General features: G+C 39.7%; 1 protein-coding gene across 7 annotated transcripts in view; it reads right to left on the bottom strand.

Annotated features, from left to right (window-relative positions):
- ZMIZ1 (zinc finger MIZ-type containing 1) overlaps window positions 1-14,307 on the bottom strand; it is a 347,031-nt gene that overhangs the window by 18,870 nt on the left and 313,854 nt on the right. For 4 of the 7 annotated variants that reach the window (XM_082764519.1, XM_082764518.1, XM_082764522.1 and 1 more), the window contains 8 exons: window positions 13,923-14,213; window positions 11,526-11,708; window positions 9,050-9,224; window positions 7,577-7,763; window positions 4,029-4,239; window positions 2,711-2,816; window positions 1,988-2,148; window positions 1,592-1,659 (listed from right to left, as the gene is read on the bottom strand). In XM_082764519.1, the coding sequence (XP_082620645.1) occupies window positions 1,592-1,659; window positions 1,988-2,148; window positions 2,711-2,816; window positions 4,029-4,239; window positions 7,577-7,763; window positions 9,050-9,224; window positions 11,526-11,708; window positions 13,923-14,213 (1,382 nt within the window). The remainder of the gene's footprint in view (window positions 1-1,591; window positions 1,660-1,987; window positions 2,149-2,710; window positions 2,817-4,028; window positions 4,240-7,576; window positions 7,764-9,049; window positions 9,225-11,525; window positions 11,709-13,922; window positions 14,214-14,307) is intronic. The other 3 variants (XM_082764521.1, XM_082764520.1, XM_082764524.1) reach the window with 3 other exon arrangements.

Here is a 14,307-nt window from a genome sequence, read left to right as displayed (position 1 = left end):
TCAAATTGCATCTTTGCTGTTTTTTTGAGCTACACTGTAATATGTCTTCAAAATAACTACATAGTATAGCTGTTTTACTTAACACCAGCACAGATGGGGACAGAACAAAACCGAATGAGAAATGATTTAGTTATGTAGGCACTAAGATCTGAATGCAGATGCTCTTACATACAGGTGCTCAGACTTAGAGGAACAGGATGAACATTTTGACTTGAATCTGCTAATATGTAAATTAAGAAGCAACCAGTATCTTTAATATATTCTACTCTGATTTTTAGCCAAACTTGGAACACTGAAAAGGTTCAGGTAGTTCAGAGAAAGCATCTGCACCTTAGGATAGCTATGAATCACAGATGTTCATTGAAAAAAGCTCATCTCAAGCCTGTGATGTTCTCAGAAGCAGATAAAATGGACAATCCCCACTTCTGTATATAGCTAACTTTAGCTGACACAGGGATTCAACTGGAGACTTGCAGAGATGCTTGCAAGTTGCTACAGCTACAGATGCTTGAGCAAAAGAGCACTGGCTCCTCAGCTGAGGCTGTAACAAACTTGTAACCCTGTGGACTGTAGGTTACAGACACTGAACAGGCTTGCAGACACTGAGTCTTTCTGCTCACTTAAATGTAAGGATGAGTCATCTGTGACCACTTCAAAGCATTTTTTTTTCTGTTTCTTCTGCAGTACAGTAGCTCTCTGGTCAAAACGTAAGGCTGAAGGTATGCCAAGGTATCCCTCTTTTTCTTTAGGCAGTTACTTCAAACTTTTGTATTCCCCGCTTCTTGGAAATATTTTACCTTCTTAAAATCAGCCTTATTGTGAAGTAGAATCCTTCCTGCTTTCTGCCCTCACCTTAATTTACACTTGACATTGACTTTGGAGGATTCAACTTCATTTCCTACCTACGTACTGGAAAATGATGCAGTCTCCAAAGTTCCCATTCTGCTTGAACACAGCTATTCACTGCATACCTATGTGACTCAAAGCACAGTACCTAAGACAGTTATCTGGCATCCTTACACCATCAGGCTCAGCTGAATGCCGACCTTTTTAATATTTATGTATTTGAAGTTCATTAATTTGGGCATTACAACATGAAGATTATACAAAACTAACTCCAGAATAGGCTACCCATCCTTTTATTATGGCATGTTGCAATCTCCTTGTTGCTTATACTTCATAATCTGCAGGAAGACCAATTCCCAGTTCATTAGTTTTATGTAGATATCTGCCTTATCACTGCAAATATTTGAGCTTCCTTTGAACTCTACACAATACAATGATAGCCTGATGAGAGCTGGCAGAGTATGTATTTTGAGATGTGAGAATATGTATGATGTGAGATATATATGTGAGAAGATATACTGTTAACTGTTTCAGAATTTCAAAAAAAAAAATAATCCAGGATGTTCCCTGAATTCATGCAATATCACTACAATTCTCTTGGGACTTAAAGTAAATGTAATAAATCTTTTTTTTTTTCCCATTTTCTCCCTTCCAAATCCATTATCTTTCCTTCATAACCTTAAATATGATCTGAATTTGGTCAAATCATCTACACCTGCATTTCATGTAGGATGGTTGCACTTACTTGCATACTGGACACCTCCAAGTTCCTCTTTCGCAGTTCAGTTGCAAGTAAGATTCCAGATCAAAGCACTACGTATCAGAAAGAAACAAAGAAAATAACAACAAAAAAGAGGAAATCAGGGGAAAATACTGTATTAACTGATTCAGTCAGACAAAAGTACAACTGCCATAAAGAACCCTACTAGAACTAAAACCCAAACCAAGTAACTTACTTTCTCCCTCTACACTAAGCATATATATTTGGTTATTTATGTTGATAGTCAAAAAAAAAAAAAAAAAAAAAAAAAAAAACAAAAAAACAAAAACATTTCATTAATCTCTCTCTCTTACAACAACCAAGCAAAAGGTAACAACATGTGGCTGAAAGAATACTGCCAGGTCACTGGCATCTACTCACTTGTACATGCTTGCAATCATGACCCCTTGCTGGGAGCTGAATCCGCCGGAATGTGATCGGACACTTCAGAGACACTTTAATAGCAGTTTGCTCTACTCCATCTTCCCCGTTTAGTGTCGCATTACCAGAGGATGCTGCTACACTACTGAAGTTCCTCTTTACTGTTTAGGAAGAAGGTATGCATATGTGTGAGAAAATACACATGTACTTTAAATTCTAATGTAGAAATCTTGCAGACCAACACTTCAATCTTTAAAAGACACTTTAATGGACAATTTGTTCACGTAAGTCTATTTTGTGTCATTTAGAATGCTATCCTTTACAGCAAACCATCACACACATGTGTTTCAGCTGTATCTTCAACTATAAGAAGTGCCATGCAAGCACTTAAAGCAGCCCAAAATGAATAAAGAAGGATCTTTCCGTGCAACGATTTTGAGTCAGTGAGAAACAGATATGGGGTGAAAAAAAGACATTCTCCTATGATGGAAGAGATGTCATTAGGGATTAAACCTGCGTTTTTGGAACTTTGTTACCCCCACCCAAACAGCCCTCAACATTTCGGTATACCAAGGATTTCATCTATGCATGTGGCGTTCTGGAAATTCTTGACAGTGCAGCTAAAAGTTTTCAACAAGCAAGCAAATCTGGTGCAGAAATAGCTTATCACAATTGAACGTAGGATTCTGGAAAGTCATCACCCACACAAAAAACAAAACTCACTCTTAGTGATACAATGTTCTGCTGGGAGGAGGCGTTTCTTTAGTAGACCTTGAAGCACGGAGCGAACTGATGGCCGGTGTACTAATTGCAACACGAACAAGTGTGACTGAAAGAGAATGAATTTTGTTACCACAAGAACCAAACACATATGCTACATATACTGCTGAACAGAGTTGCACTGCTCCCTTGGACGCATAGCTTCATAAGAATCTAATGCATAAATATGAAAGCTGGTGTTGCTCTGCTGAGTGCATACATGCCCTTAGGGATATACTGAGCACTACACAGTATTTTGTTCTTTGCTCCCAGAGTGCACATTCCTATGTAACAGCTTTAAAAAAAAAAAGTAAAGATATTCTGCATTTTCTTTTTAATATTCAGAATAAAGTGGGCTGATGTATTTCATCGCTGACATCAAGACTTATTCTTAAATCTGATTCTGGATTCTTTGACACAGCCTACCCTACCTACCCTTCGACTCCGTCAGAAGTTGCACAATTTGCTACTGATGTATTGGAACTCACTGCATCTTCTTCCCCAACAGAGTCCTAAGAGCTTGTTGTGGATTCACAGGATGCTGCCCCTGCTCTTAGACAACAGATAAATGGTACTATGTGGAGAAACATCAATGTGAAGTAAAGCAAAATGGGTGAAAGCCTTCTTGTCAAAGTGCCTCACTCTGTGACCTTGGGAGAGGTAGAAGCTTGCTTTCTTGTCAGTGACAACAGAACAGTTAACAGCTCCAACTGTAATGTGTGCAACAATCTGCATTAAAAATATAGGACTTGCCCCCGAGAGCATCTACACCACAGAAAAGGAGAAAAAGGAAAGCTGCATATCTACACTGAACCATGGGATACAAGTTTTTAACCTTAATGTCTTTATGAAAAATCATCACCACCACCAGTGATGATGGGGTTGATGTTATCATGTCAAACCAATCGCAGTTTGATACGGTAAGTAAATGAAATTAGTACTGGAAAACATTCCACACTACCACAGTCTGCTTCCATATTAAAATCCTTCAACCACTGTGTTACACACTAAATAACTAGAAGATCAAACTCCCATTCTCCCCTAGTCCCCAAGTCCTTACAAATATATCAGAAGGACAGCACTATATTCTGCAGTAATTCTGCAGCAAAAATTTCAGTATTAGTACTCTGCCTGTGTCAACACCATTAAACAAGCACCTTATCAGAAAAATCCATGGGAAAAAAATGAGAGGAAGGCTTTTTCAGCTAAGGCAACATTTGCAAACTGCACTAAAAAGCAAAGTCAGCATCAGCAGCTGCAGCCGCAAGCTCAATGTACTTACACAACAACATGCTGTGACTGTAATTTGAATCGTGTTTCTTCCTGGCTGGCAGACATGCTTTAGGTGCAGAGGTTTATGAGATGTCTTGTTGTCACCACGTTCGATGGTAAGTGGGGTTGCATTAACGCTGACCTGGACTGAAGCTGGCCAGTTTGTGTTCATTTGTCTGTCTTCATGGTGATAGCACTTGAACTGTAATTCCAAGTCAGACCTGTACAACAACCAATAAATCTTTCTTTTAACTTTTCTTTCACTTTGCAGAAGGAGGTCTTTTTGATGCTACGAACATTTTTTCACGATGAGTCAGCCTATTTTTCTCAAATTACTGCCAATAAAGGATATAACATACTTTCTTCATAAAAGCCCTTAAGAGAAGCAGGTCATGATGAATTAAGGATGCAAGCATACTACAAAGATGCTAGTATTGTACACTTCTAAAGGACTTTCCAGGTGAACATCTCAAACCACTTTGCAAAAACAGACTGCGGAATGATCCTGCTGAAAGAAAAACATCAACGTTGGACAGGTCTTTCCTGTGTGTTACAGTTAAGAATACCAAAGTGATGTGCTGCAGTAGGATGTGCAGGACAATTGTGGATCCTTTGCTATTTGAGAGTATTTAAAAAACGTTTTGCACAAATGCTTGTCAGACATAATAGAGATATAGGTAATCCTGCCTTGGAAGAGGTAAATCAACTAAGATAAAATGACCCCTGCTTCTCACTGCCTGTGTTTCTGTGATTCCAAATTAACACAGCTGTGGATTAAATCTACCCAATTTAGAGCTTCTTTCAGAGCATGACTCCCTCCCACCTCTCTAATAATAAATTCCACACACTATTCAGCTCCTCAAAATTAGTTTTCTAACACCTCCAAAAAAGGGAGAGGCTGAGACAAAGTTAATCAAAATTAAGTGCGTAGAGACTATGACTTCACAGTTTCACACACGAATGTTAGCGCTGTGTCAGAAATGAATAATTTGAAGATCTTTAAAAGAACATGAAGAACTGAACTGAAATGCTGGGATTCTGCTGTTCAAGACAGCTGAAATGTTCTGCCCAATGTTTATCTGTTATGCTTGAAAACCTAGGTGCTTTTTTCTTCATCTTGCCTGAAGGAAGACATCTTTGTAAGACCCATGAGAAAAAGATCATGCAGGAGATCATCACTTTAACTTCAATTTTCCTTTTCCAGAAATAAAAATTTCATTTCTGACTTAACATAGTCTTTTCTAGATTTCAAAACATCAAGACTTAGTACTGGACAAAAGCATGTTTTTTAATAAAGAAAAGTATAGAATACAAATCACCTAACCTTTCAAAAATAATCCATCTAAATCAAGTGTTCCCATTTCCCCCCATCCCCCCCCCAGTATTTTACTACCAAGTTTTGAAAGCTCTCTCTGCACGATCTACTAGAGATTCTCACCTTAAGAGAACATGCAACAATCAAACAAACCCAGAGGAAATCAGACGTAGCACCTATAATTTAAAAAACAATCCGAATTTGTCCATTCCTGACAGCTCTGTCCAGGTCTTCTGAAAGCCTCAGAGTGGGGACAGAGACTCACGTTCCTAGCATGCAGCCCCACAGTGGGACATTGTTAATAACTGAGCGGTGCTAAGACTGAGCCAGCTTCAAGGCAACATTTTTCTTGCCTTCAATCTTCTGCTTCTCATAACCATGAAGAGTTCCCAATGGGAAGAAAAATAGTTGCACTGCTATTAATTATGGGTGTACACGTGAGAGGTTTTACCGAATATTTTAACTGGCAGAAAAATATTCAGACCTGGCTCGATTCCATCATTCTCTATAAAAACAAAATCCATCCACACATGTGACTAATTCATTTTTTTGGAGTCCATCCAGCCCTGAGGTAAATTTGAAATGACTTCATTACAGGACCATCCATTCTCCCCACTATTAACAAGCCTTTCAAAACAGCAGACCTGTGCACGGTTTACCTATGAGTCTTCATTAAAATAAGTTTAAATAAAGGCTATGTGTTTGGTGAGCTAGGGAAGAAAGAAAGAACAGATATTAAGAAACAGCCTCATGCCTCAGTGCAGCGCTATAAATCTACTGAATGAGCCAGCACAATCCCCAGTAGTGATTACTTATTAATAAGAACTGGCAAATAACTGCCAAAACTCCCTCTGCTTCTAGTACTCCACGATAATGAAATGCAAGTAAGCAATAACTGACCTCAAAGTTAGGTGTTAATTATTGGATGTGGTCTGTCTGAAATCTCTCTCATTTCTAACCCCCAGGCTACATCAGGTTAGGAGAGCGTTGCGGCAGCAAATGACTCCTGTATCCTGCATCCAGCCTCAGCTTTAGAGACAGAGTCTGTCCCAGGGGCAGGGAACCCAGCTCACCTGTCTGCCACCCCTGCCCACCATGTGCTCTCCACACCATAAAAACAGAAGCCTCAAATGAATACCAGTGAATAGGAAAAACAGCCTTAAATGGAAAAAAGCTGAAGCTACCAGTTATCATTCCCATTAAGGCCAGGGGGCATTTGATCTAGGCTCAGGAAGAAACTGAAAGCGAGGCAGCCATAATGGAGAATGTGCAGAAGATGCAGTGTTTTACCACCTCAGCAGCTACACCTGTAAAACAACCTCTGTACAAGATAATGAGAAACCAATCAAACTCCACAATGCACAGAAACAGGTTCAAGTAATTTCATAAGAAAACAGGATAACACCCAAAGGCTTTCTGAGAAAAAGAGAATGAGACACAGTTATTCAGAAGTATTTGAAAACATGCAAAAAAATGTTCTGATTGTAAGTTGATCTAAAGTCATTCCATAAGTATGATGGAAGCAGAACATATCCTGGAATCACTTATGCAAATCTAAATTAAATATAGTAAAGTAACACCTAGGAAAACTATTCCTCTGTGCCGGAAAGTAGTAGTACTTGCTGTAACTGAAAAATAGAAGACTTTGCACATGAAAAGCTATGCCCCAAATATTTCTGACCCATCCTTACTTGTGGAGTCATAAGAGAGGGGGAATGTAGGAAGTCAGATTTAAGCACTTGTCTTTCTAACTGATTTTACCAAACCTCTAAATCAGATCCTTCTTTAGTGTGTTATTTTTCATTATCAGACGCTCAACCATGTAATTTCAGCAGAAACTAACAGTCCTGCATAGCTACTCCTGCAGCCAACATTTCACAGGCCACAAGGTACTTCAGAGTCTCCTCCATCAAAGTTTGTGCTGGTGTTGGTCATGGACTTCCTACTCTCATTCTAACCAGAGCAGAAATGATGCTGACAAATTGACTTTTCAGCCACTGTATGCTATCCATGTACTATCAGTAAGGGGACAAAACATGCATTAGAAAACATTTTAGTACGTGTTGTCTCTGTGAAGCAACAGGTGAGTTTATCTGTGAGTTTTTACAAAGAATTTTTCCCAACTAGACCATGATTTTTCAAATGAAATTAATGGTAATTTCATCTGGCCTGAATTAAGTCCATCTGGCCTGCCATTTCTCCATCGCTGGTGCTAGACTTCCTCACAAGAAGACTGAGCTTACCTCCACATCAGCGTTTGATGAACAGTTGGCCGTAAGTGAAAGACATGGTTACTGACTGCCAGGTTGTGTTCCAGCCGGAAGGGCTCCAACACAACACCATCTCTCACGGGAAATGTCAGACGGAGCTCATCATTGTGGTTGGCTGGGATCGAAGAGGGAGAGAAAGCGTGAACTTTCCCTTTAGCATCTGCAGTGCAATAATAATGTGTATATTTATACAGAATAGTAACAAATGGCACAGTGATCTGCTACTGGGTTTAACTTAGCAGGTTCATACACACACAAAAGAAAATCACAAGTAGCTAAAAGATCTAACTGATACAAGTGAAAGGCTCCAGTTGATAAGCATGACAAACCCAAGTCTTATGTTCTCCCACACTTAACATCAGGACCCTAGCATTCCGGACAGAAACATAATCCAAACATGGCAAGGACTTGCACTTTTTATTACTAGATAGGATCAGTGTCCAGCCTTAGTCTGTTAGTGGAAGACTGACAACAAATCTCTTGATTATGGCCAACTGTAATAACATTTAGTTATTTCTCCTGCTTTGAGCTGGGAACAACATTATTCAATTAGTTTCAGTTGAACCTTTCCAAAGACCCAAGATACCGGCACGCAATTACTGTCTGACCTCGTATCACAAGGTTTTGTGGTAACTCACAGCTAAACCGTGCAGACCAAACACCTTTAAATGCTATGTTCTTGCCCAAACAATACTGCAGGCCAACTTCTTCAACTTCATTGTTCAGTTATCCTCAAGTGCAAACACTGCCTGCAAAGTGCTAATTCAGCAGAAGTCCTTTTATACGAAACAAAGATTCTCCAATTCCCTAGTATATGCTATCTCCTACTGTTCATCAGTCACTTAAAAACATCAAACATCTTGTGCTAGTATACAGCCATAGAGATCTTGTTATTCCTTCCCTGTTCCCAGCCAAATGAAGCTGTGAGGTTGAATGGCTTTGAACGGAACATATATCAATTTTTGGCATACTACTGAATATTCTTAAGAAGCCTGTATGGATCACAACAGAGACACTGCCATAAATATTCACGTCGTATGCCATTCTGCTGTAATGTTCAATGAATGACTTTGCCCTTGAACAAAATATACAACAATAAAAGTTCATACAATCAACAAGTCTACCAAGCACACAACCCAACTCAAAATTAAGTGTTTTATCCTCAGGAAGTGTATCAAAGGAATACTTCAGGAGTAACATCCTTACAAGTTTAACTTTAAAGAACTTTTCGGATACTCTACATTAGCAAGGGACAGCAATCTTTCCTTTTCCTGTCCACCCACTCTAGTGAGCCTGCACTGTGCAGCTGGGCCATGCCACCTATTAAAACACAGCAATCTGGGCTGCTCCCAGAGCAGCAATCAGACCTTTGTCCAGACTGAAATGTATATGGCTGAGAATGGAGTGACAATAAAGGGCTGTGGGAGTGTTCTGCTTGCTACTCACTTGGAGGTGGTGGTAAAGCATTGATATTTGGCTTAATGTCAGGTGGGAATGGTGGTTTGACATCCTGGTTAGGTGATAGGTATGGAGGAATATTGCTCCCTGGAGTCATAGGTGGCGTGGGGTTTCCTGGAACAGGTGAATGAGGGTAATTTGCCACAGGTACAGGCCTTGATGGCTAGAAAATAAATAACATCACATTGTTATAGCAGTCTGAAACAAGAATAATAAGCTTTGTGAACTGCACTGCTATCAAACACCAAGGACTACAAACAAGGTAGGGAGGCCCCTCTGTCTCCAGAAGGATGAGAAACCGCAGGACGTCCCACGAGGCCTTCAGGGAAGAAGCAGACTAGAAGAGCAAAGCAGGAACTGAAACCAGCAGACCAGCCAGTTTAGTTCTGGCAATGACTAGATATAAGCAAGGCTGCTAAGAGGCTTAACACGTTCCACTGAATGCTCTCTTTCCAAAACCAACTGCTTCTGTCTCTCCACACCACTCCAGCCCATCCAGCCCTTTACATCTACTTGGCTTTCTCCCAAAACAGCCCTGCTGCACAAAAGCCTACATGAAAAACAAAACCCAAGGACACATTATTAGACTGTCTGTGACCCCTTAACTTCTATCTGTCCTTTTCCTCCCCACCCCTGTCCAACTTGGAATGAAAGCTCTGGCGCTCAGGGGACATTTTTTATTCTGTGTACCTACAACTGACACTCTGTTCTGTTTGCTGCTAAGTAAGGCAAGCTAACAGAAAACAGATTGTTAATTATAAATCGTAGTTTTAATATTAAAACCCCATTGGTTTTGTTTCTTGTAATTAAGGAGAAGGCTAGAGGTAACAGAACAAACCAGAAACAATCACGCGAAGGATGATGACACTAAACAAAACTGCAACTGCTTGGCACCCTCTTTTAATAAGTTTGCGTACCATAAGCGCACACACAAAAGTGTCATAAGATGAAAATCTTTACAGGCAGCCAAAATATCAGGACCTCAAATCTGATGCTATATCTAAATGCTGTACTGCTAGCCTGCGGTACTCTGAAGTGCCCCAAAAGAGAGCTGCATTCTGGAAGGCATTCTAGAAGGCAATTCTTAGGAATTTACATTTTCAATCTATTTTCTCTGCTTTTTTCTTTAACACACAGTTACTGTCTCCACAATCATTATGGTCCAGAGATTGAGATCCTGTCTATGGTAAGGTGGAATTTCTCCTAGCCAGGATAATCTCCCTTCTTGACAAGGTCTCTTATTATCAAACTGCTTCCAGAACAGTCTATATTTGAATACAAAATAGGTGTGCATTGAAAAGACCACAAATCCCCTGTTAGAACTATTCCATAAACAAAAATCTTCTAACTCAAATAAAATAAAGAGAAATGTATTTAAAAAAATCTGTCACTTAAAAACTTCAGAGGAATCTGGTGCTGCTATTTTAACATAAGTGACTGCATTGGAACCACTGTTGTTGAGGATCCTTACCGTGTTCTTCCTGACAGTGTACTGCAAAAGCCACCATCATGCAACGAGCTTTCCTGAGGGCGTTGCAGTGGACAGCTTGGTAGCATGCAGGACAGATGCTCTATAGTAAAGGTGTGTTGTTTTTTTTTTTGGGGGGGGGATCTTATTTCAATGGCATGTTTTCTGAGTGAAGCACACCAGAACAATTCCAATTCAAGACCAATGCGCAACTTTCAACCTTCAAAATCAGAAGGTAGTCCAGAGACTTTAACAGATAAAGTTTTAGGAGCAGGTCAGACCATCCACGGTCCACCCAGTTTTTATATATTCACTGGAGTACCTGTGTGCAAAAGACCCCTTTTGTGTGCACTTCAAAGATATCAAACCTCAGAAGGCCCTCAGTACAGACTCAACTTGGATAACCAGAAGTGCTCAAGATAATTCCATAAAAAATGTTTTATACAACATTTGAACAGTTCTACTTCTTCCAACAAGCACCACAGAGAAAAAAAAATGAAGAAAACAGAAGGGAGAAGTGGGAGAAAAAGTCACGCAAGCTTCAGTTCAAAGATGAATTCTACAGCTGGAACAGCTTTTTATTTGGGGCTGGTTTGATCCAACAGTGACCGCTGTAGGTCTGAAATTGGGCATCTGCAATGTGGAACTTGTTTATTACAAATTTCCAAAGTTGTATTTTTATAGTATGCCATGAATAGGTGAAAATATTACAGCTGTATCCCATTATGCACTTATTTTTACATGATGTATTTAAAGTGGAACCAAAAGCCTCTAATGAGCCACAGTAACATTCAGTTTTCTTTATGAACCGCTCTGAAGTTGCGATTCAACTTGGCTAATTAACTTGATCCTGTGATATCCCAAACATGAGTATAAGCACTGTGCTTTTTTTCTACCTTTCATTTAATTACGCAAAAGCAGTAGCCAAGAAGTCAGGAGTATGACTTCATCCATAAACACGTACCAGAATGCAAATGATAATTTAAGAATTCTTACCTTGTAATACTGCCCCATGTTGACTGTTGGAGGAGGGTACTGCCCTGTGTTTTGCTGGCTTGGCATCCTCTGTCCAGGATAGTTGGGAGACGTAAGGGGTCTTGGAGGGTTGGGAGTGGGATACTGACCAGGCTGGTTTGGAAACTGGCTATTTGGTCCATACTGCTGGTTTCCATAATTCGGCTGTTTTATAACAGAGATGAAAGAAAACGATCTGTTTCACACAAGCAATTGTCTTGATTATTTGTATATAAACAGTAGTGGAATCAAAACCAAATCAAACCTCCAGGTGAATACTCCTCACTCAGTGTCACTCATGCTTAAGGCAGGGCCCTGATGGTCACAGGTGAATACTCACTCAGAAGTGTGAAAGTCCCATTAATTAAAGTGGGATAAGATTAGCCATATACATTTTTCCTTGCACCTTAACACAGACACACAAACATACACACACCCTTAGAGTGTTGCCAAGTCCCTGCAACCTTCTGTCTAAGCTACTTCTACGGCTCAAAGGGCATTGTATGTGGGGAAAAAAAAAAAAAAAACAAACATAACAAAATCAGAATTGTAAACACACGCAATGTTCACAATATCTCTGTGTTTTTGTGAGCACTACCAGCACCATACTTGTGTCACTTGTTCCAGATGGTGAATGGAAGCACAGAGAAGAAGTAACATAAAAAGATGATAATCCTGGAACAGGCAAAGAGTAGATTTGTGGTCAGTCCATGTGTTACTGCTCAACACAGCTGCTATCCTTGCCCTGAGCTGCAGTCCTTAGCTGTACCCGAGACTAAACACAAGAAAACTGGTTGTAAACACCTTGCTAGCTCTAGCTAGCTGTCCTGCACTTCTGGAATCAAAACTGGAACTTTAAAGGTAGCAAAGTGTCAATTTGAAAATTAACTTATTAATAAGGAGTCTCCATAAATGAAGTTTTCAAATACCCATATGCAAAAAGCATCTACAGAATTTGCACACTGCCAGACAAGCAGGAATGCCACACTTAGGGCTCTGTTCACTATTAACTTATTGGAAAAATGAATGTATTCACTTATGATGACAAACCTAGTTCCGAAGCAGGAAACCAGGATTTATGTCTTCCTGAAAACACAAAATCTAAAGATAAAAATTATCTGTACAAGCCACATTGTATTGTTTTTTTTTTTTTTTTTTTTTTTTAATTGCAGAGTAAGTGGCAACATTTGCCGAATCAAATACCTTCCCAGAGAAACAATTTCTCTAAAAGCATATCCTTTTTTTCAGATTTTTTAAAAACAATTTCTTGAATATTTAAATGTAACTCAAGAAGAAATGTTTGCTATATTTTGGGCATGGTACTCTTCACTGTATGTTTTCTATAAACTCTTAGTACTGTTATTATAGTCAGAGTAACATAGTAATATTCGAAGCTCTACAACTGAGTTATAGCTACTGCTATTGCCTCAGTTTAATACATAATTTCACCAGGAAATTATCTCTGAAGCTAGTAACTGGTGGCTAGATTTGTAAAGACATTTAGGTGTACATAGATGCTGAGAGGCAATTGATGGAATTCTCAGAAGCATCTACTTCCTAATTCACACCAATTTAAATAGTAAAATGAATTTCTTCATTTTAAAATCCAAAAGCTAATCTGTCTGTATTTTTAATTTCCTTCATTCCTTTAAAATTTTGACCCTAATTGCCTTGCCCAAAGTCACAATACAAGTCAACGGCCAGGTAATTTTGTATGCAAAGCCACTCAGATCTCACATAACAGCATGGAAACTTAGACAGAAATACCACACTCCAAATAAACTTAGGTAAGTGCTGACAGAGGGACTTGAGCTCAGCAAGATTTATATTCATCCCAGCGCCCGTGAAAATCAAACCTCAAGACGTTTGGAAGGCAAATATTCTTCAAAATAAATGTTAATATTATGGGTGTTCATACAACATATTCCCTGTATTTCCTTAGAACAATAAAACTACCCAAGAAAAAAATGCAAATCACACATGTATTGGACTCAAATAAGTATTTCACCTTCAACATCTCTTTTAAATTTTCAAGTTAAATAAATCCACCCCTGTGAAGGAAGTCTGCTTAGAGCCTATGAATTCACCATCTAGCTCGAGAACAAAAAAACGACATTTTGAGGGCTCTGCTGGTTTGGGGCCTTTCATGGTTTTAATGACTGTCACCTTGACTAACATAGCTAGAACCAACCTGAGAACTGTAGAAGCTAAAAAGCAAGAGCTGCTGCCACTTGTACTTTAAAAGGAGCATTCCTACCAAATTTGGAACAGATACACAGCTTTTGTTGAGGGAGGTACACCATGCATTACTCAGCACGTAGCAACTTTCAGCCAAAACAATACTCAACACTAAATAAAGTAAGTTAGAGAATTTCGTACCTCTCCTGGGTACGGCCTCTTTATGCCCTGTATAGGCAAAGACTGGGGGCGTGGGCCTGGGTAGGCTTGCTGAGGCATCCTCTGCCCGTGGGTGCTGAAGGGACTCATTCCAGGAGGCCTCGGCTGGTTCATGCCCATGGGCGGCCCGCTCATGCTGGAAGGTGTCATTCCTGCACCCATGCTTGCTGGGTTCATGTTGCCTGGCATCGAAGCAGGGCCACGAGGACCAGGCTGGTTCATAAACTGGTTGTTGTAAGCCTGAGTTGGACCCATCTGGAAAGAGGAACAAACCTTCAACGGAAGAAGAAGAAAAAAAAAAAAGAATAAAATGCGACATGCATTTAAAATGGGAGGAGGGAGCTGAACATGCTTTTGGGGGGAGGGA

Source organism: Aythya marila (assembly GCF_965140915.1).
Source record: "Aythya marila genome assembly, chromosome: 7".
Classification (NCBI taxonomy): domain Eukaryota; kingdom Metazoa; phylum Chordata; class Aves; order Anseriformes; family Anatidae; genus Aythya; species Aythya marila.
The sequence above is the reverse complement of the archived record's forward strand: the minus strand, read 5'-3'. Positions and strand labels throughout refer to the sequence as shown.